This window comes from Neolamprologus multifasciatus, chromosome 15, assembly GCF_963576455.1.
Source record: "Neolamprologus multifasciatus chromosome 15, fNeoMul1.2, whole genome shotgun sequence".
NCBI classification, from domain to species: Eukaryota; Metazoa; Chordata; class Actinopteri; order Cichliformes; family Cichlidae; genus Neolamprologus; species Neolamprologus multifasciatus.
In genome coordinates, this window is record NC_140453.1 from 7,900,107 (window position 1) to 7,920,502 (window position 20,396).

Below are 20,396 nucleotides of genomic sequence, written 5' to 3' on the forward strand. Positions count from 1 at the left end.
TACAATAGAAATAGAACATATAAATACAAATAGTACAAATAAATAAATGAAGACAGAAAGGGAGACAAAATATGGAGATTTGAAACAGGAATGTGTGAAGACAAATGTGATATGCAAGGGAATAATAGGTAGCTGCTTCCTAAAACAGGGATGGACAATTCATTTCTCAATGGGCCACATGAGAAACTGGGACTGCTGTGGAAGGCCACACACTAATATTGGTGAAACTGGGACTGTTGTGGAAAGCCATATGCCAATATTGGTGAAATTGTGACTGTTGCGGAGGGCCACATACTAATATTGGTGAAACTGTGACTGTTGTGGAGGGCCACACACTAATATTAGTGAAACTGGGACTGTTGTGGAGGGGCACACACTAATATTGATGAAACTGGGACTGTTGTGGAGAGCCATATGCCAGTATTGGTGAAACTGTGACTGTTGTGGAAAGCCACACACTAATATTGGTGAAACCGGGACGGCTGTGGAAGGCCACATACCAATATTGGTGAAACTGGGACTGTTGTGGCACAACAATATTGGTGTGCAGCCCTCCAAAACAGCCCCAATTTCTCATGTGGCACCTTGGAGAAAAAAATTGTTAATGCTTGTCCTAAACTGTATGCCTTATTATCTATTGTACTCAAAATGGGAATGTATTTTACAAAATTTTGCAAATTCTTACAAAATTTAAATCATGTTGTATTAAGTAAGCCCTGAAACCTATGATTGGGGCATGAACCTAATGAGTTTAGGTCATAAATCAAGTGTAAAGTAGAGTTATTTTCCTATACGCTTCTATATATTCTGACTTCCCTTTATAACCAGGGGTCGTGTTCGTCTTCATTTTCATCTTTTATATACAGTCTATGGTCATACTTTTAATATACTGTGCTTCACAAGAGCAAGAAAGAAAACTTAATATCAATATGGATGCAGAACAACAATGACATACAAATAAGTTTAGATCACGTGTTCACTAAGTTTTAAGATTTGTGAAGACTGAGAAGTTAAAGCTGAAGAAGATGAGCAAGGTAATAAAGGAGAGATTGGCTGTGGAAAGTTAATGCCCCCTGACCTGCTGGTAATGTCATAAGGGGCAAGTATGGATTAGCTGGAAGAGGATGTGGGTGCCTCCTATGTGTTGTTATTAGATTTAACACTGTTGGCAAACACAAGTCAAACATTTTTTTGTGGTTTGATTAGTAGAAAAAATTAGCTTTCATGCAGGTATATTTGTTTCCACTCACATGTGAGAGTTACAACACACATCAGAGCTGAGTGTAAGTTTTCACAGTGGAATGTGCCGACAACCAGAGGGCCAAGAATAGCTTTCATGGATAACAAAACAGATATTCATGCACACCTCCTTCCTGTTCCTCTGAACAGCCCATCTCAGTTTGATAAATAGGGAGTAGTCATATTTATTTTTTGCCTCTTACATCAGACCATCTTCCTTTGAAGGGATATGGACTTCCACATGAGACGCTTTTACAGGTTCCTAAAATGCACCCTGCATACATACAGGTGGTTGAGAAACAGAAAAATCCAGCCACTGATCCAGACTGATTGTTGTTAGCGTGGTTTAGTGTTTAGTATAAACAATCCCACACTCCTCGGATATTGCGACAAACATACACATGGTGCTACTAGCAGCACTGTGGCGTCATCTTTCCTCTGTCCTGATGCTTTTCTCAGAATGCTGATTAATGCTGAATGATTAACACCCCTAAGAAAAGGTAACTCCAGCCGGGAGGAAGTAGAGATTAGACAGTAAGACAAAACAGAAAGGTGGGGGCTAGTCAGGGAATTGTTGCACCATTGCCCATATTTCTTAGAAACATAAACCATTAAACCATAAAAACACAGAATCACATAGTTTCTGCTTTATAACGTCTATTTTCAAAATAATTTTCACATTTCTTAAAATACTAATTTTTACTGTTCTGAGTAGCACCAGCAACTGTAGAAATGGGGACTAAACAAAGCTTAATCAAATCCTGCCTGAGGTCTATGTGTCTTTTAGCTGTGTTTTTAATATGGCTCTGACTCTCCCCATTAAACCTCACAGCTCCTCTGTCTCTGGCTTTACTACGGCCTCCCCAGGGAAGAGCGGCATTACGATACACGATGAAGCGCATTACGAGGGCGCTTATAACCAGAGTTACGAGGGGCAGTTCGCATTTCACGGAGGTCCAGGAGTCCCACAAGGCATCTGGAGGAATTTATGAGGGAGGAGGGAAAGCAAAGAGAAGAGAGGGCTGAGAGGTAGACTGGGATGCTGCTGATGCCCCCACCCCTCCCCCGCCACGCACACACCCCATTAAAAGCAGCTAATTTAGAAGAAGGGCAGAGACAGTCCTGCTCACAAGAACACAGTGGCATGAGCATAAATATGGCTGCTGAGTGACATGTTTAAACACAAACACGTGTAAAGATGCTATTATTCTGTATATCAATAACTTACAGGCACATTTATACACAGCTGCAATGACCAGATGCTGTTGTGTGCTTAGCAACGAGGAGGTGGTATTAAATTATCATTGCACTTTATTGCAACCTGGGTCGCATTTTAGCAGTTGTTACCCATTGTTTCTATTGGTTTAGCATTAGACCAAAAAAAGTAGCTGGAGTCATCTGAGAAGTTGACAAACCAAACCAAACGAGAGGCTGCCCGAAATTATGATAATCTGTCAGCAGACAGGCCATAATATATGCTCTCTAGGTTTTATATGATGGACATTAAGTCTTGAAATTTGTGAGACAGCGTACGTCACGGGAGAGTAGAAACTTGTCGGGCTAATGCGTTATTCCCAGCAGATGGATCCACATATTTGATTTGGCACAGATTTTTACGCAGGATGCCCTTCCTGATCCAACCCTCCAAGGCGTTTGTGTTTCGTCAAGGCCTCAAACTTGGGACATTTCACTTGTCAGTGAACAACACAATGAGCTATCAAATTCCACCGACAGCGTCTCTGACTGCTCCTATTCACTGAATTTGGGATCTAATCATTTATTTTGCAGACAGAGAAAGTTAGATCCACTTTTATGGAATCTAATGAGAAATTTCTGTGAAGCCCATCAACCTGCAAACTGCGTTTAACATTCAGAGGAGGATTGCAAATGCAAAGAGGTAACGGTATATCTGTTGCAGCAGCCATAGTTGTGTTATGAGCCTATGTTTTTAAGACATAACTCTTAAGGAAGAAAAAGGTCTTTAATTAAAAAACAAATGGTAAAATCAATATAGAGATGAAATCAAACCAGAACAGTGCTGACCCAGAAGAAACAGAACCTTTACTAAGGAAAAAACAAACGCTAATAGCAATAAAGCAGCATGGTGAGTTTTTTGTTAGACCCTGCATGATGCACAGAGGTTGACGTGCCTCTGATGCTCAGGATTGGTCCGATCCATAGAACAAGTTTTCTGGGGATCATTGAAGATAATGCAATGGGTAGCTACATCCCTCTTGTATTCTGCCTGCGACCAAAACATAATAAATAAGAAAATAAAGAGAAAAAGCACAGGTTCAGAAAGGTAGCTGACACTTCCCTCGCGTCTTCTAGTTTGAAAACACTGAATAAAGGTTTTTGAATTCAATATGGCTCTTGTGAATTACATGGTGTGTGATGCTGACAACAATGCTTAATAATTCTATTTACTCTCTCTTATGCCTTGGATTTCACCCCCCCACCCACCCACTCATGCGTTTCATCAGCTCCCCTCTCTCTTCCTTATCTTCTCGTGGACATACGCAGAAGGCAACAAGTGGCCGGTACTGTAGGAGGTCGCTAATGTTTTCCTTTTTGAGTCACTTCTAAATCTGGATAATATGTCACACCGCAGGCACATAGTGACACTAAAGGAGCACCTGACCACACTCACAGAGTACTAGTGGAACATATTTACCACTGTCATCTCATGTTTTTGAGCATGTATGATGAAATTTTGCAGGGTGGACCTTAGCTATAGAAAAAAGGCAGGAACATGAAAGCTCATTGCTAAAATTATTTGATGTATTGTAGCAGTATTTAATAAGTATAAATACTCTGTAAGGTGACTGGGATCTGTTAGCACAGATCCTATAATTCTGATGTAAGAAGTGGCAGAATGTTATTGATTACTGCAAAACAGCAGGCTCAGTAGGCTTTAATAGGTAACTTATCCCATTCTAGTTTAATCTGCCCTTTAACTCTCCTTTAACTGTGCAGCTCACAGCGGGCTCTGTTATCTTAATAGCTGCTGCAGCACTGCTCACACACCTACACAAGTTGGCACATGCCCATAGGCTATTTCAGAGGAAGACTCATGAAGCAAAGATTGACACAGATGAGCAGTTATTAGCTTTCTCCTCCCTCTCTAAGACACAGCTCTGCATTGTTCAAACTTGTGTTTACCACACATACAAAGTACCTACACACACGCACCTCGTAGCCGGAACAGAGAGCTTGAATTTTAACGGTCAGAAGTTTTAGGTTTCATTTGAGTTTACACAACTACTGTGAAGGGTTTACTAGGTTATTGTTTAGAGGAATGCACTACAAAGTAATTGCAGCCAGACTTGTATTAGGCTTCACTCTCTTTCTCAACTGTCTGAAAGAGGAGATTTGAAATTCTGCCACCGACTGATCGATCTCAGAAAAAAAAGGCAGCTCGAGTAAGGTTTTGACAAGGATGGGAAAAGGTTTTTTTTTTAGGATATAGCTGACCTTCTCTCAACATGCCCACTGCCAGACATTTCACAAATCGACAAGCCTGGCAAGATTTCCGTCTTCTCTTGGTGATTTCACATTCATTGGATGCTGGGCAGCTGTATTCGATGTTACCTGGAGGATAACAAGTGAGAAGGGGGGGGGGGGGGGGGACTTAGTAGTTGCTTTGCAAACAATGAAGCAGCAATTCAGTATTACTCATTGTCACTGCTATCTCTATTATGTCTGAGAAAATGTTGAGATTACACAGCAAACCTCACTGGCATCTGTAAAGGATCTAAACTGAGGTACTTTTGAGAAACATAGTTTTTTTTCAAAAGGAAATGTTATTAAACCAAGGCTGAGATACTTAGAGTTAGACTTAGAGCTTTTTATTGTCATTGTGCAGTTTCTTGCACAGCGAAATTGGGTAGATTGGGTAGATACGCTGACTTTAAGGTTGTAGTTCCTTAGACTGTTCCTTATTTGCACCATGTTGGATCTCAGGTTTTCTGTTGTGTATTTGTGGTTTTACCCCATAACTGACTGATTACCCTAACAAGTTAATTTCACTATAAAGTTGTGGTAAATTATACCAGAGGGTTAATGTATTTGTGGTCTCGACTTGTAACCGACCCTGATTACCCTGATAAGCGATCCTGATTACCCTATTAAGTAAATTTCACTATAAGGTTGTGGTAAATGTCCACATTTAAAAAAAAAAACAAAACATACATGTTCTCCACACTAACTAGCAACCCAAGGTGTTTGTTAAATCTGATGGCTTTCTGCCAGTTGGGGATGCTTTTAGCTGCCACCCTTGATCAGCGATAGGAAGTATCTGATGAGCCAGATTTGCTTTGTCTGACGCGACAGCCAGTGAAGCTTGCTCTGTGAACTCATCTAGAATAGCCAACTTCTAGAGGCCTAAACTAAACGCTTCCTGTCAGGCTCCTGAGCTGGGCCAAGAGGGGACAATCCCTTTAAAACACACAAACTGCATGCTGCCGGCTCTCCTTGCTGACTTCCTTCAGGGCTGAAGCGATTGCGCACACATGTCAAGCTTTAAACCTAAACTCAGCGATGTTGACTATACACAGTGGTCTAAGTATAACCGCATATCAGCTGCTTGCGAGCAGATCTTTATTTAAAGCCTTTCTGCAGTTTTGAAGGCGGAAGCTGTGAGCTAACTGATCAGGGCTTGTTTTTCCCAAAACAAATGATCAGGGAACATCTACACCTTGTTGCTCCTAAAACAGGTTTATATGATGCAGGAAGGCATTATCAGCCATGCTAATCACAATAAATGCGGTTACTGAAACTGAGCATGTTTGTGAATGTGTGTTTTATATACAGTGCCAGTCTCACCCTGGATGGTCCTCTTAAAGAAGGCCTTGCAAGCTTCACAAGAGGCCACACCATAGTGGTAGCCAGACGCCACGTCACCACACACTAGACATAGGCGCTTGGCTACAGAGCCCAGCATGAATTCGCACTTGACTTGGCCTTCTTCCTCACCAAACCTCCTGGAGAGAGAAAGGAAAAGTAAAAATAAGGGTAATACATAGATATAGTAATAATATCATTTCACATACAAAATGGAGTAAAACAGATGAAATAAAGGAGAATATGACACATACACCAACCTATTTGCTCCTCCATTACTGGCCAACCCCGTTGTGTGACTAAAGAGGCCTGGCGAGTCCTGCCCATTATTGTGATTGTGGCCTTTGGTGAGAGGACCGTAGCTGGAGTTTGTGTCCGAGGAAGAGCTTCCAGGACTGGGCTGAGCCGGGCTGACATCACCCTGAGAGCTGGGGCTGGGGCTGGAAGGCTCACGCTTTATAGAAGAGGGACAGGTGGGGTCCAAGCCCCTCACTGACATCCTGTCCAGATGCCTGGAGACAAAAGAAAAAAGAAAAAAGAATTTAATACATATGATGTGTGTATGCATCTTATTTTAATATATATCTATGTTGGAGAATTTGAAGTCATCTTTATTTAGTCACTCTGATATTGCTATTAATATTTGCAGCTGACCTTCAGGTCGGTGGGCTTTGATTAGTTTTATATAAGTTTTATTAGTTCTGGCATCATCTACACAGATAGCAATCGTGTAATGAATATACTTGAAATTAATAAATGGATTCACATCTCTTCACAAACACAGGTGTGTATTTGTTGGCTAAACGGTTAAAAAAAAAGAATGAAAAAGGACGTAATTTCTGTTGAACATATCAGTTTTTTAATTTCACAAATCCACAACGCTTCAACAACACCGCATACCAGTCTCCACATCCGTCCGAGTGTTACAGAAACCAGCCGTTTGTGATTTCCCCCATATGCAAAGCTGCTGTTCATTACACTGCTTTGTTTTCAGAGAAGCGATTGCTTAAGCAAACCTAGGAAAATAGCTAAACCAGCAATCATCCACACCGTCATGTTCAATCCAAATATACTCACATTCCTTCCACTTTTATTGCCTGTTGTCTTCAATCTATTTTCTCTTTGTTTCTCTCATTTACCATATTTGACCTGATAAACTGCCTGAAGCCTAAACCAGATACAACAACTGTGCAGGTGTTTTTTGTAAGAAATATAAAGTGGAAAGTACAGCTTTTGTTAGAAGTCAATCCTTAAGTAAATGAAAGAATTTTAAAAAAATCTTTCCATTATTAGTTATGTAATAAAAGCTGGAAATAAATCTTCTCCTAGGCCTGCATGTTAAAGTGTGTATCATGGCTCTATTATTGGATTAGGATGTGACCACAACAGACTCTCTGTCACCATGCCGAGGAGAAAAAGCATTTGAAACCAGCTGAAGCGTACAGTAGGCTTGCAGGCATGTGATCTGCGCTCACACACACACACACACCTGCGCACACGCTCGCTCGCATTGTGGCGTCAGACTTTTGTGCGCGGATGTAAAAATAAAGAACGTAGTCTTCGCCGCATACACTTGAGATTCCTACGATCGGGAACACACTACACCTCCTGGCACGCACATTCTTACGGACACATGTCAAAGCATGTGTCTTCATAAACACCCTAACACTTACATTGCATGCAGCTCCTTGGCGCCAGGCCTAACTTCCAAAACAAAAACCCCAAAAAAGAAAACTGCTGTACACACACCCCACACACTATCCGTACATCTCTCCCACTCTATTCTTGGCTTGTTGAGGTTGAGGTCCAATTCAGTCGGTTTCCTGCCATGTAAATCAGCAGCTTCCAATCACAACTTATTTGGTAGGCAAAAAGACTGGCTGCTTTTAACCACCCACTGAGTAAACCATGGCCACGCGCTACTGACCCCTCTACAAGCCCACAAAAACATACACGGACACGCACAGTAAGGCACTGAGCAAGACAACTAAGGTCTTGATAGGAAAACCAAACAACTGTACCAGTGTTATCACAGCGACTGCTGCCTTCAAAGAGCTTGGAAATCAAAGCTCAACTGCTTTGGTACAGTAGAATAAATCCAAAGCAGCAGAATCAAAAACGTTCGAGCACCAAAAACTGTGGCTGAGCTTTTAACTAAGTTGCCTTCTCTAAATCAAATTACAACCTTTAGAAATACTGTTGCATTTTGGCAACTTTTGCCCATTTACATATCAGAGTAGCATCGCCGTTCATTTGCAATCCTGTTACTCTTGTCTTCCAGCAGATAAAAAGTCTTAGATACACCCTCCTCTGAGCCCAAGCTGCTTTGCTCTCCCACAGCCACCTGCAGCTGGAAATGACCCCACACGGTGCTGCAGAGTGGAAGAATTTTCACCGCACTACTTTTCACAAAAAAAGTGCTATTTTTTACAATAAAATACTGTTGCTTATGGTGCCTTAAATGTTTCATTTTATCCCTATGATACCATTTTGCTCCCGCACTCCCCGCCGCTGCATCTCCACCCTCTCCAATCCAATTCAAAGACTATAATAACAGCGCAGTGAATAGATTTCAGTTTCCTTTTAAAATGACTCACTGGTAGTCTCAATGGCTATCCATCACAGGTGTCCATATTGCTGTGTCGAGTCCCTGACAGGTACAGAGTGAGATATACTTTGCGCTCTCCCATTATAATGCATCACGGGGGGGGGGGGGGGGGGGGGGGGGGGGGGGGTCGTAGGCATTTTGCTTTCATAATGAAATTGCATTAGAGTGGGGTGATCAGATGTGATATTCACTCTGACAGATTACTAATCTACAACTCCACATAAAAGCCCATCAAAAAACGGTTGGTGCAGCTTGTACAGCTCAGTGCAGCAGGGATAAATCATTGTGTGTGTGTGTTTGGTTGGGGTGGGGTATTCAAAGTTATCATACCAGTATCCAAAACAACTCTAACTGCATCTTGGCAACAGCAACAAGAAGACAAAAAGACGGACAGACCGACAAGAGGCGGGAGGAAATTACACGGGAGGCAGACCGATAGAGGGAGCGTGAAAAAAACAGAGAGGGACGGAGAGAAAAGGGGCAGTCCTGAGGCTCATTAACCTGGGGGGTGTCAAAAGGAAAGGAAAGGAAGGGGTAAGGGAGGGGGGGTACTTTCTTTGAAAAGGAGCAAAGTCATAATGCAGACAACAATGACCCGGCTGCGTGGAGGCAGGGAATGAGATTGAGGGGAAAATAGGGAGGGAAGAAAATCTCAAAAACTGATCACAATACGCTAAGAAAATAGAACAAAATAGATTTATTTAAAAGCCTCGAAGGAAGAGAAGTCTTTGTTTAATACTATAAAACCTCCCCAAAAACTTCAAGGGCCTGTTGACTAACCTTTTAGCTCCAAACCTTAGGAAGAGCGATTGAGGTCAGCGGGGTCTCAGCAGTGTTTTTATTACTAATGAGCCAGAGATGAGCAGGGATCAGAGGCACCCCGAGCAGCCGTAAGAGCCTTAGTCAGGCTTTGGATGAAGCACAGAGATGCGGCACCCGTGGCTGGAGCTTGGGTCTGCGGGAAACATGGATAGCGTGCCATTCACAGGGATCATCTGCGGCCGCCATCACCTTTTCTAACGTTCCTTATCCGGTTGCGTGTGTCACAAACAATCACGGAAACAGCGCGCTCACATGTCTGCTAGATTTCTGTCTTCGTTCCCACGCTCTCCCGAGGAATCTTACTCTAAATCCCCAAACATTCGATCACATTGATTACGCCGCTGTGATGATAATGAACCAATTTTTTGTGTTTCTGTTTGTGATTACGGACAAAACAAGCAATCAAAAAAAAAAAAACCCAGCAAACTCGCAATCAAACAGCTGCTTGATTTTTCTTTTCCCATTTGCATTGTTCTTGTGGAGGATTTTCACCAGCCTTGGATGACACAAGCAACCACTAGTTACCTCTAACCTGGCCTTGCCTGCTTACCCTCACTATCAACAAACAAACAATGAGCAATGGCTACTGTGATCAATCCAAACAAACCTTCACACTCATAAAAGTTTGATCCGAACGTACCCAAGGCACATAAAACGTTAATGAAAGTGTTCAAAGAGCAAAAGCTGGAAAGGACTGCAGGCCTACATTAAAATGAATGTGAACTCAAATATTTACACAACATAATGTCAAAAGAAGACAAGATGACACAGATAAGGCTGTGTGTGTGTGCTGATGTGTATTCTTCTGAACAGAACAATGAGAACAAGGTAAATGATCAAGACAAGATGAGCAACTTCTTTTTCTTTAAAGGTGGAGTAAACAGTGTTGATGCTGCACCACAGAAAACACTTTTTTAACCCCCTCCCCCCGTCACCCTCGGCAATAAAGATTGTCACAGGCCACGTCTGTTTTGCAATAATGATTTGAGTTCTATCGCAAATACACAGAAACAGTGAGTCAGTCAATGTGATGAAGCATGGCGTGAACACAATCTTGGCTTCATCTGCACTTTGTACTGTTTGAGAGGACACCCTTCAGGTTCTGTGGAGTCATTCTGCTATAAGACAGTACTTACTCTGTGTTAGAGTGGTAGGTGAAACACTCCGGGAGGTAGAGGTCGACTAAATCCATGTGAACTCTGTCACCATGCTCTGAAGAGGAGGAAATGTTCTGTCCAGGGACGTCTGCTTCTGCCTGCCTCCTCCTCCTTCCCTGGATCTGTCCTGTCCTTCTGCTCGACAGCTTTTATGCGCTATTATCTATCACTGCACCGTTTCTCACTTTCTCTATATTCGGCCTCAAAAGTTTGTCTCCATCTACTGCCCTTCCCTCTACTGTATCACTCTATCAGCTCCACTCATTGTCCCTGCGTCTGTATTCCTGTCACTCACTCTTCTCACCAACAGCCTCTGGCTGCCTTTGAAGTCCTGACTGTTGTGACTGGAAGCTGCGTGTGACAAGGGTCTCCAAGTAAAAGCCGGCCCTCAAGAACACCCAGCCACACAATTTGAATGGCCATCCCCCAGAAGGTTGAGCTTGCAACTGATTGGCTGCCCTCTAAGCCAATGAGAGACATGGCTACTGGGGCAGGTGGATATATGGAGAGGATGACTTTAACATGTTTTAGTTATGAGAAAAATCCAAATATGTAACAGGTATTATTTACTGTTGTATTGCTACTTTATATTAAAAAGACACTAAATATATCACAAATCTCTTAATATGCATATTAGTGTACATCTTATGGGATAATCTTTATATGTTTCTCTCAAAGCACCATAACAACAACTACAGACAACTACAGGACATTTAAATTGCAATTCAATAGTGTGTCCAGTTTCTGCAGCTTATCAGAGATATTTAGTCTAATTTGGTTTGAAGTTAGAATCAAAGAAATATGATCACTAGTTGGTTTATATTTTAAGCAAAAACCTTATATACATATTGAATATTTCTAGGTTCAGGAAATAAGAAGTAAACCAACACTGAAAATGATTTTTAGATGCTGCATTACTCTATCTTTTAAAAAAAAAAAAAACTATAACACAGTAGGTGGTACCAGCCATGTAAAATAATTTATAAATGCTGAGCTGAAAAATGTCTTCATTCCCCTCCATCAATCGAAACAGGCGGCGCAATAAACAAATATATGAATGTCTACTCACACAAAGACATTTGCACGATTTCTACCTTGGCCTTAACTGACTTAGTGCTGTTCTAATGAGCTATACCTGGAAGCCTAACGTGATGGCTTTCGCTCGCTAAGCACGTGTGCATACAAGATAAGGAAACACAGTAGTTGTCCAGCACAGCAAACGGCAAAGTTAAAGGATTATATGGTTAAAAGAAACAACACAGCACAGTAAACACAAGAAGAGATTTAACAAAAAAACAAAGTATCTCGATGTTAATGTCAGTGCTCTGATCATGTAAAGCTGTGGTCAGAAATTTACATGCACTCATCATCGGCATGAATGTCGTGGTAATTTACTGTTCTTTGTCCCAGGTGGATTTAGTGAACAGGTTTTAACTTATTTTCTATAATACACAGAGGGTCAAAAGTATACATCTCTTTTAACTTGACAAGGCCTTGTTAACATCTTGTTAGCGATCATGATTGACTACAGCCGAAAAGGATTTGTTTGACAGCACTCATTGGATTGACCTATACCCAGAACTCGGGAAAATCTAAGACTGAGTACTTGAAGATTTACACAAGGCGGGAAGATTTCTTAACTGCAAATTCCAAGATCATCAGTGCAAACAATTTTATGCAAGTACAGATTATTTGGCAACACTTTGTCAAGGTCAGAGGACCCAAACTGTCACCCTCAGATGAGAGGAAATTGGATAGGATGTTCAGAAACAACCCAACAAAGCTTAAGCCTCCCATGAACTGGAAACTCCTTGAACCCGAGTGTCACCGTATACAGTGAAGTGCCATTACCATTGACTGAGAGGATGCCGACCGAGAAAGAAGCCACCGCTCCAAAATTAACACCTTAAAGCTCAACTGAAATTTTGCAGGTACCCACATAGCCAAATGGCTTCTGGAGAAAAGTTTTACGGTTAGACAAGAAAAAGATTGAGCTATTTGACTACAATGACAAGAGGTATGCTTGGTGAGGTGAGGCGAGGTGAGGCTTTCAAACATAAGAGCACTGTACCAGCTGTCCAGCATGCTGGTGGTAGTATCACACCCTGGTGCCAGTTGTTTCGGTGCCAGTGGTACTGATACACTGCACAAAATGGATTTAATAATGAAAGACGACTATCTGCAAATTCAAAAGTTCAGCTCAATTCAACAGCTAGAAACCTGGACACAGTTTAGTCCAGCAGGACAATGACCCCAAACACACATCAAAACTTGTTTTGCAATGGATAAAGCAGGATAACGTTAAGCTTCTGGAAAGGCATGTTGGAAATTTGTGGACTATGCTTGAAAGCTGGGTTTGTGCCAGAAAACCAATCAATTTAAATGAACTCTACCAATCCTGCCAAGACGACTGATCAAATATCCAGCCAGAATTATGCCAAAAGTTGGGTAGTGGCTACAAAAAGCATCTGATCAAGCCGTAATTTGTTAAGGGAAATTTAAGCAGATATGTTTGTATACTTTTTATAAATCATCATCCATCATTCCAAAAAGTACCATGACATTCATGCCCATGATGAGTGTAAACTACCCACCACAAGTACATGATGTAGCATGATGCTATGTCAGAAATCCAACACAACTAATCAAAGTAATAAAACAGTCAGTCCTCTAATGAATCCTGCCAGTCGTCCTGAGAGAGTGAAGCTACTCTAAGTAGCTCAAGGGTTAGATGGGTCTTAGGCAACGCGTGGTAACTACATCCTAATCCACTTTAACGACAAAAACACACATGAAGGGGTCAACAAAAATCCCTCTATGTGAAGACACACGAGCACACGTGTACATGCAGACATCTGCCATGTAGTGTGTTTGGTTATGCTGCGAGAGACAGGTTTACTCACAGTCAGGATAGAGTGTAATCGGTGTTCAAATCAAAACATGTCATTTTAACATTGTAGTGTATTATACTGTGTGACCACATGGTTCCAGTTCTATCTAAATTAACATAGGACACAGTAACTTTCCTGTGGCAACAATGCAGCAGTTTAATGTTTTCCACCGATGCACAACACAGGTGTTGAACATGCATTTTACTTTTCCAGACCAGCTGATCTGACCTTTAGGTTTGAAAGGAAGAAACAACACAAACCCTTGGCCCATCTCGTCTTCTCTGATCGTCATGATGTCGTGTTAGTGCTCTGAGCCAACCCCCTGCTAAACTTCCACAGGAATGAAATCACCTGCGCTAATCTGTAGCTCAGATAAAAGGCCAGACAGCAGACTGCACGGAGTGGGACTTTATCTCATTATGCACCACATGAAACACCCAGCCAGCACTAACACACTCTGCATTAAAGCAGCCTCATACACAGATATGTGTAAACAAACATATCAATGCAAGCACATGCAAACACAAAGAGGAAAGTACATAAGAAAACCTGTGAAGGATAAAGAGTGTGATTTCCAACGTAGACAATTTTATCACAACCATAAAACACAAAAACCAAGACAAGTATCACGAGTCACATCTCCTTAAAGCTGATGTAAGAGATAAAACATTTTTACGCTGAGAAATTATCTTCTATAAACCATTTAGGAAACTTAGAGTTGACATTAAAACGATTTTTATCTGTTTAGTTTGGCTCAAAAAGGGTCAAGATTTTTTTTTTCCCATATAATAAATGCAGAAGATTGAAAAGTTCAGGTTGAAATTAAACAACAGATTAATTATTTTATCAGCAGTTAATATTTTCCTTGGCAACAGCCGAGCATTCTCGAGACACTCAACAACAATAGTAGGGTTTGCCTGAGCCAAGTCATAGCGGCGTCAATTGAACCACTTGAAAGAGAAATGTTCAGATAATTTCCTTATGACTTTGTGCCACTGTATGAAAAGGTGCTGTTTGTTCACTTTGCAGTTGATGTTTTTAAGTTGGACAGATAAGATGTGGCACTCATTAACTTCAGTCAGTTGGCTGAAAAATTACAATCAAACAGGTTTAAAGTAAGTTCTCATTCAGGCAGCAAGTATTACATATTTCTAAGGTAAAAGAATATGTAAGCAGCCAACCTTTCCTATGTAAATTGTAAAAACTTACCGTTAACTTTTTTAACTAATTGAAAATCTTATTCTATCCAGTATTTGTCCAAACTCTTTTTTAAAACTACACAAGTATACAACCCATTTAAAACATTCACCGGTCAGTCTATTGAGTACACCTGTGCAACTGCTTGCTAACACAAATATCTGACCGGTCAGTCACATGGCAGCAACTCAATGCATTTAGCTTTGTAGACATGGTCAGGACAAGCTGCTGAAGCTCAAACTGAGTATCAGGATGGAGAAGAAAGGTCATTTACATGACTTTGAATGTAGTCTGAGTATTTCAGAAACTGATTAGTTACTGGGATTTTCCCCAAAACAACAATCTATGCAGTTTAAATGGTCTTTTAAAAAAAATGAATGAATGAATGAAAGAAAGAAAGAAAATATCCAGTGAGCAGAAGTCTTTAGGTTTAAAAAATCCCTTCTCAGAGGTCAGAGGAGAATGGCCAGACTGTTTGAACTGATAGTAAGACAACGGTAACTCAAAATAACTACTCATTACAACCGAGGTATACAGAAGACCATCTCTGAAAGCACAACATACTTAATATAGATGCGGATGGGCTGCGGAAGCAGAAGACCACACCAGTTGGCATTCCTGTCATATAAGAACAGTAGTTTAGACACCATAACCCACCTGAGTGTTGTTAATGACCATGTCCATCCTTTTATGACCACAGCGTCATGACGGCTCATATCATCTTAAACTGGTTTCTTGAACATGAAAATGAGTTCACTGTACTCAAATAACATCGGCAGTCACCAGAATCCAATCTAGTAGGGCAAATTTTGGATGTGGTTGCCATGGATGTGAAGCAACTGTGTGGTGTTATCTGTGGACCAAAATCTCTGAGCAATGTTTCTAGCACTTTTGTCAAAAAGTCCAAAGGCGATCCAGCCTCTTACTAGCAAGGTGTACCTAACAAAGTGGCCAGCAATTGCATTTGAGTGTGCTTCAAGGAGTTTCTTTTTTGGCCAGAAAAAATGAATTATTTTCATATACACACATATATATCTCCAAAGCTATCCCCCATTGCTCTCAGTTGTACTTTTAAGCTTTTATTAGCAAATGTTAGCACACAGAAGCTAACACAGAAGCTAAACATACCATCTTTTTCATAACCACCAGGCTCTTTCTCTGCATAAACTGTTTTGGTTGTTCATTTTCAGCTAAACTGTGGTAATTTAAGAGTTAGAAGGTATGCTCACCGGAAGTGACCGTGCAGTTTCACTATCAGATCCACCCTTTGATCATTAGTCCTATGTCAAAGCAGCAAGATGGTGAAAACAGCTGGAGGCTTCATAAAGGGACATTTAGGTGGGTTATTCCATCAGCATCAAGGCTAATTTATCAGTTTCTCGGCCTCGGGTTATTATAGCTGTCAACTTATTTTCCATTGAGGCATCAATATTAATAAACCACATCAATGTAGTCTATGATTCATCAGCTAGTTAAATAGCTAACTATTAGCCAGGATTTAAACAAGAAGTGACTAACAAAATATAACTAATTTTTTTTGGACCCATTTGACAATTTTGGCCCCTTTTTAACTATTTAAACCAAAATAAACAACAAATGACAAAACCTGACACTGAACAACAAACCAACTGGACAAACTTGGACAACGACATGAATGGAAGCAAACTGCAGCAAATGAAACCAAACACGCTGGGCTGCAGTTAAACATCAAAAGTATTTTTACACTGCTGAGCCTGAGCTGACGACAGGAGCTCAATATCTGCTCTGGAGGGATGCTGCATGTAACAAAGCACCCAGCTGTCAGGTATTGACCCCTCACACCAGATGCATCCAGTTTGTCTGAGAAACAAGAAAACGTACGGGTTAAACAGGCACACTGCATATGTGTGTATGCATGTTCTTCCCAAAAATCACAGCCACCGTCTCTCAGCCTCTGGGTCCAGCTGTCGCGTTGACTTCCAAAACTGGACAGTCACTCTTCAGCTCCAAACCCCTCCGTCATGCACATTAGCATCAGCCCTCAGATCTAGTGAGTGTAATCTACTTAGTTTATATCTGACTCACAGTCATCCATCAATTACTGAGACAGTGGGAAAGACTATTGACACTGTGTGCAAACCCTGATGTCCCGCTGCTCCGACACAGCACCTCTCCGGCACTTAAATGGGAGAGACGCATGAAAGTCAAAGGAGAGAAAGACAAAAGAAATAAGACGGAAAACAAATAAAGGAAACTGCAATGATAGCTCTGCCATGTGCTTTGTCGTTGGATGCCTTTAAATAGATGAATGGAAGGGAAATGATACATAAAATGACAGATTAAGTGGCAGATGAGCATTTGGAATCGGATCACTTTCACTGCATTGATCTGTGGTACACTGCACAGGGATCAGAGGTCACACACACACACACGCATACATACATACATACACACGCACACAGGCTTATGCCAGAAACCTGAGAAAGCCTCTGGGAGAAGCTAAAGCAACTATAGAAATGTCACTTAGAGCTGCTAGAACCTGCTGCAGCTATCCTTAGTGGGTCAGTGGTCTTGAAATGTTTTTTTCCCACTTATCTGGAGATGTTAAGTCCCTCTGGGAGGGTGGAGGGGGTGAGCCATTCTGGGAAACATACACAGGAAAGCTTTCAGGAAGGCAGGATTTCATTAGGACTAATTTAAGAGTATTTTATGAATATTTGAGACCAAACGCACTGAGTAAGGGCTCGTGTTATTGGTTAAATGAATTGACTAGATTACCCCCTAGTGGAGGGATTGTGTGTGACATTTATAAAACGGGACACTGCTTTTAGCTGAACAAGTTTGATAAGGGATGATTATTCGAAAGCACCGTCAAGGTCCATCAAGGCGCGAGCTCAAAGTCAAATACGTCACTGGTCTGCCGTCCCATCACCGTGCCATGTTGTCTTCTGGCAGGAGCCCATCTGGAGGTTCTTAGGGTGATTATGTAACAGAGCTTCTTCTAACAACATAATGTGGATTACTACAGCAAGTACCCTTTCATATTCTCAACAAGCAGCAGCCTATTGGATTAACTGCTCAGCTTCTGGCCTGTGGTCAGCCGCCTCTGTTTCTGTGCGCTTTCCGCTGAAAGGGGAAGAAAACAGAAAAAAAACAAAGAAACAAGAACATCTCCCGTCTCGTCTCCTTCGCTGTGCGTAATGCCCTTGAGCCTCGAGTCCTCCTGTGCATATTGTCGAGGAGGTTTGGTGCATAGCGTCATTTAGAAGTTACTTGACGTCTTCTCTAAATAAAGTATGCTTGGATTTCATTTACTTAATATGATCATTATTGAAATTCTGTCCTTGGAGATTGATTCTCCTCTTTTTCTCTGTGTTTTTTTAAACCAGCACCACAAACCCAAAAAGCTTAAAGTAATTAAATAGATTAAGTAGGGAAAGCTTAATTCAGAAAACGTACCCACTTGAGTATTTGGAGTTTCTGCATTTTCTTTCTTACTTTTTAAGTTAATAAACTTCTTTTGTAAACTTGAACTTTTTAACTCTCATCCTACTGACACATTTAAATCACATGGACAACCAACCTATCTCTTACTATAGCATTATTAGCTATATGATTAATTTCATCTAAAGGAAAAAAAATAGATTATTGTTACTTTTGCAAAATTACAATTAGCTTTCATATTTCATTGTCCAAAAGTCAAAACCTTTCTTTAATATAACTTGCAGCTTATATCCATGTTATTACTTTAAAGCTTATTTACCATCTTTTGACTCTGGTATCAATTTCAAGTAAACATTATTTGTGTTGTATTTAAGTACACCAGTCATTTTGACCCTAATCAAAAATGGAAATAACGCACACAATTGTCGTGGGTCTGCCTCAGGGCCTCCTCCAGGACATTCCCGAAACATCTCACCTAGAAGGCATCCTAGCCAGATGCCAGAACAACCTCAGTTGACTCTATTTGATTAAGAGGTGTAGCGGATCTTCTCAGAGTCTGTCACTTGTAACTGTAATCTTATTTTTTCAGTCACTACCCACAGCTGACAGCCATGGGTGAGGGTGGAAATGTCGATCAGCCAGCCAGCTTCACTATCAGCTCTTCCTTTACTGTAACAGGCAGAAAACAGAGTCTACTACAGTAGAGGAGGGCAGATTGATAGATTGACAATTGTGAGGGGATTGATACTTTGTTTCTATCCTGTAAGTTCAGTATGTAGTGAACTGTGTTACAATGGTGAAGTTCTTTAGAAATGAAAACTGTTCCTCAAACGTGCAGCATGTTCTGCACCAATATACCACTTCCCTCTTCTCTTACTCATAAACAAGACTCTCATATATATATATATATATATATATATATATATATATCCACTTAGGACAGCAATTTATTCCTGACCCATAGTGGACACTCCAGCCTTTTCTAGCTGAGGACCATGGCCTCAGACTTGCAGTTGCTAATTCTCATCACGTCTCCTTCACACTCATATACAAACTGCTGTAGGACAAGCTGGAGGTCATCGTCCAATGAAGCCAACAGAACCACATTATCTGCAAAAAGCAAAGACATGTTCTGACAACTTTCTGTGTGAAACCATGAAGGTGATGAATGCAGTGATGGAGTCTTTCCTGTTTAAAATGCCCAACAGAGTACCATGACCCCCAACTGCATGCTGTATTTTGCTTTAATTCAGGACCCATGGCAAATATGACCTGTGAATAACTAGCTTCATTTATTAGAACTGCATAGATGGAATTTGCATAGATGGCAGAACTAACGTGGCATCATTAGGATCAAATTCATTGACAAAGCCATAAAACGTTAGAATGATAGAAAAGAAAACAAGCCTGTGAGATATGACAAAAAAAGAAAATAAAATACGACCACAAAATGCAGTTCATTCAAAATGCATAATTTCAGTGTGATAATAACAATAATAACAAGAAGATAAGTAACGCTTCAAAATGCTTTCTCAGTCTGACATTGTCGACATTCAAACTGTTAATAGGAGTAATGTTAGCCTAGAAGACTATTATACATGTAGTCCTACATTGTTATTAATGTAATCAAGAAAGGCAGGAGAAAGGGAGTAAAAGCAGGCTAATCTTACCTGTTTATATCCCTGAGCCTTTTCTTTAGTAGAGTTTTAAATGCAAGATTTTTGCATGTATTTTCACTGTTCTATTGGTACTTTTACTCAAGAGTATTATCTTTGTCAGTGGTGCTTTTTCACAAGTTGTTAACCCTCCTTTACACACATGCACAGACACGGTTATCTGACCGGTCTCTGGTGAGGATCCACTGATGCGGGACCGGGGCACATTAAATCCTGGGAATCAGCATCTCACACACCTAATGCTGATGTCAGGAATTATTATAAACATTTCACATACCCACATACCCACACACAAACATACACAGAAACACCATGCAGCCCATCTCATCATCTCACTTACATCTCCACAGGTGGCAAATTTTACCCTCGAGCTCAATGTCAGCATGTCTGCATAAACAAATCAACGCAAAACGCACATAGACTGAAAGAGCTTATCCTGTCACGTTATCTGTTTTTTTTCCCCCCCACAGCTACCACAGCTTTATGAATTCACCCTCTGGCTCTCCGTTTATCTGCCCATCCGCCTCAAACCCAGCCAAAC

At 41.0% G+C, this 20,396-nt stretch overlaps 1 protein-coding gene across 5 annotated transcripts in view; it reads right to left on the minus strand.

Moving 5' to 3' along the window:
• LOC146501487 (estrogen-related receptor gamma-like) overlaps window positions 1–20,396 on the minus strand; it is a 33,164-nt gene that overhangs the window by 11,645 nt on the left and 1,123 nt on the right. For 2 of the 5 annotated variants that reach the window (XM_085131964.1, XM_085131962.1), the window contains exons 1-4: window positions 10,648–11,065; window positions 6,336–6,593; window positions 6,064–6,221; window positions 4,714–4,830 (exon numbers count right to left, since the gene is read on the minus strand). In XM_085131964.1, the coding sequence (XP_084988090.1) occupies window positions 4,714–4,830; window positions 6,064–6,221; window positions 6,336–6,593; window positions 10,648–10,703 (589 nt within the window). In that variant the 5' untranslated portion in view covers window positions 10,704–11,065. Of the gene's footprint in view, window positions 1–4,713; window positions 4,831–6,063; window positions 6,222–6,335; window positions 6,594–8,678; window positions 8,736–10,647; window positions 11,066–20,396 lie in introns of those variants that run through there. The other 3 variants (XM_085131966.1, XM_085131963.1, XM_085131965.1) reach the window with 3 other exon arrangements.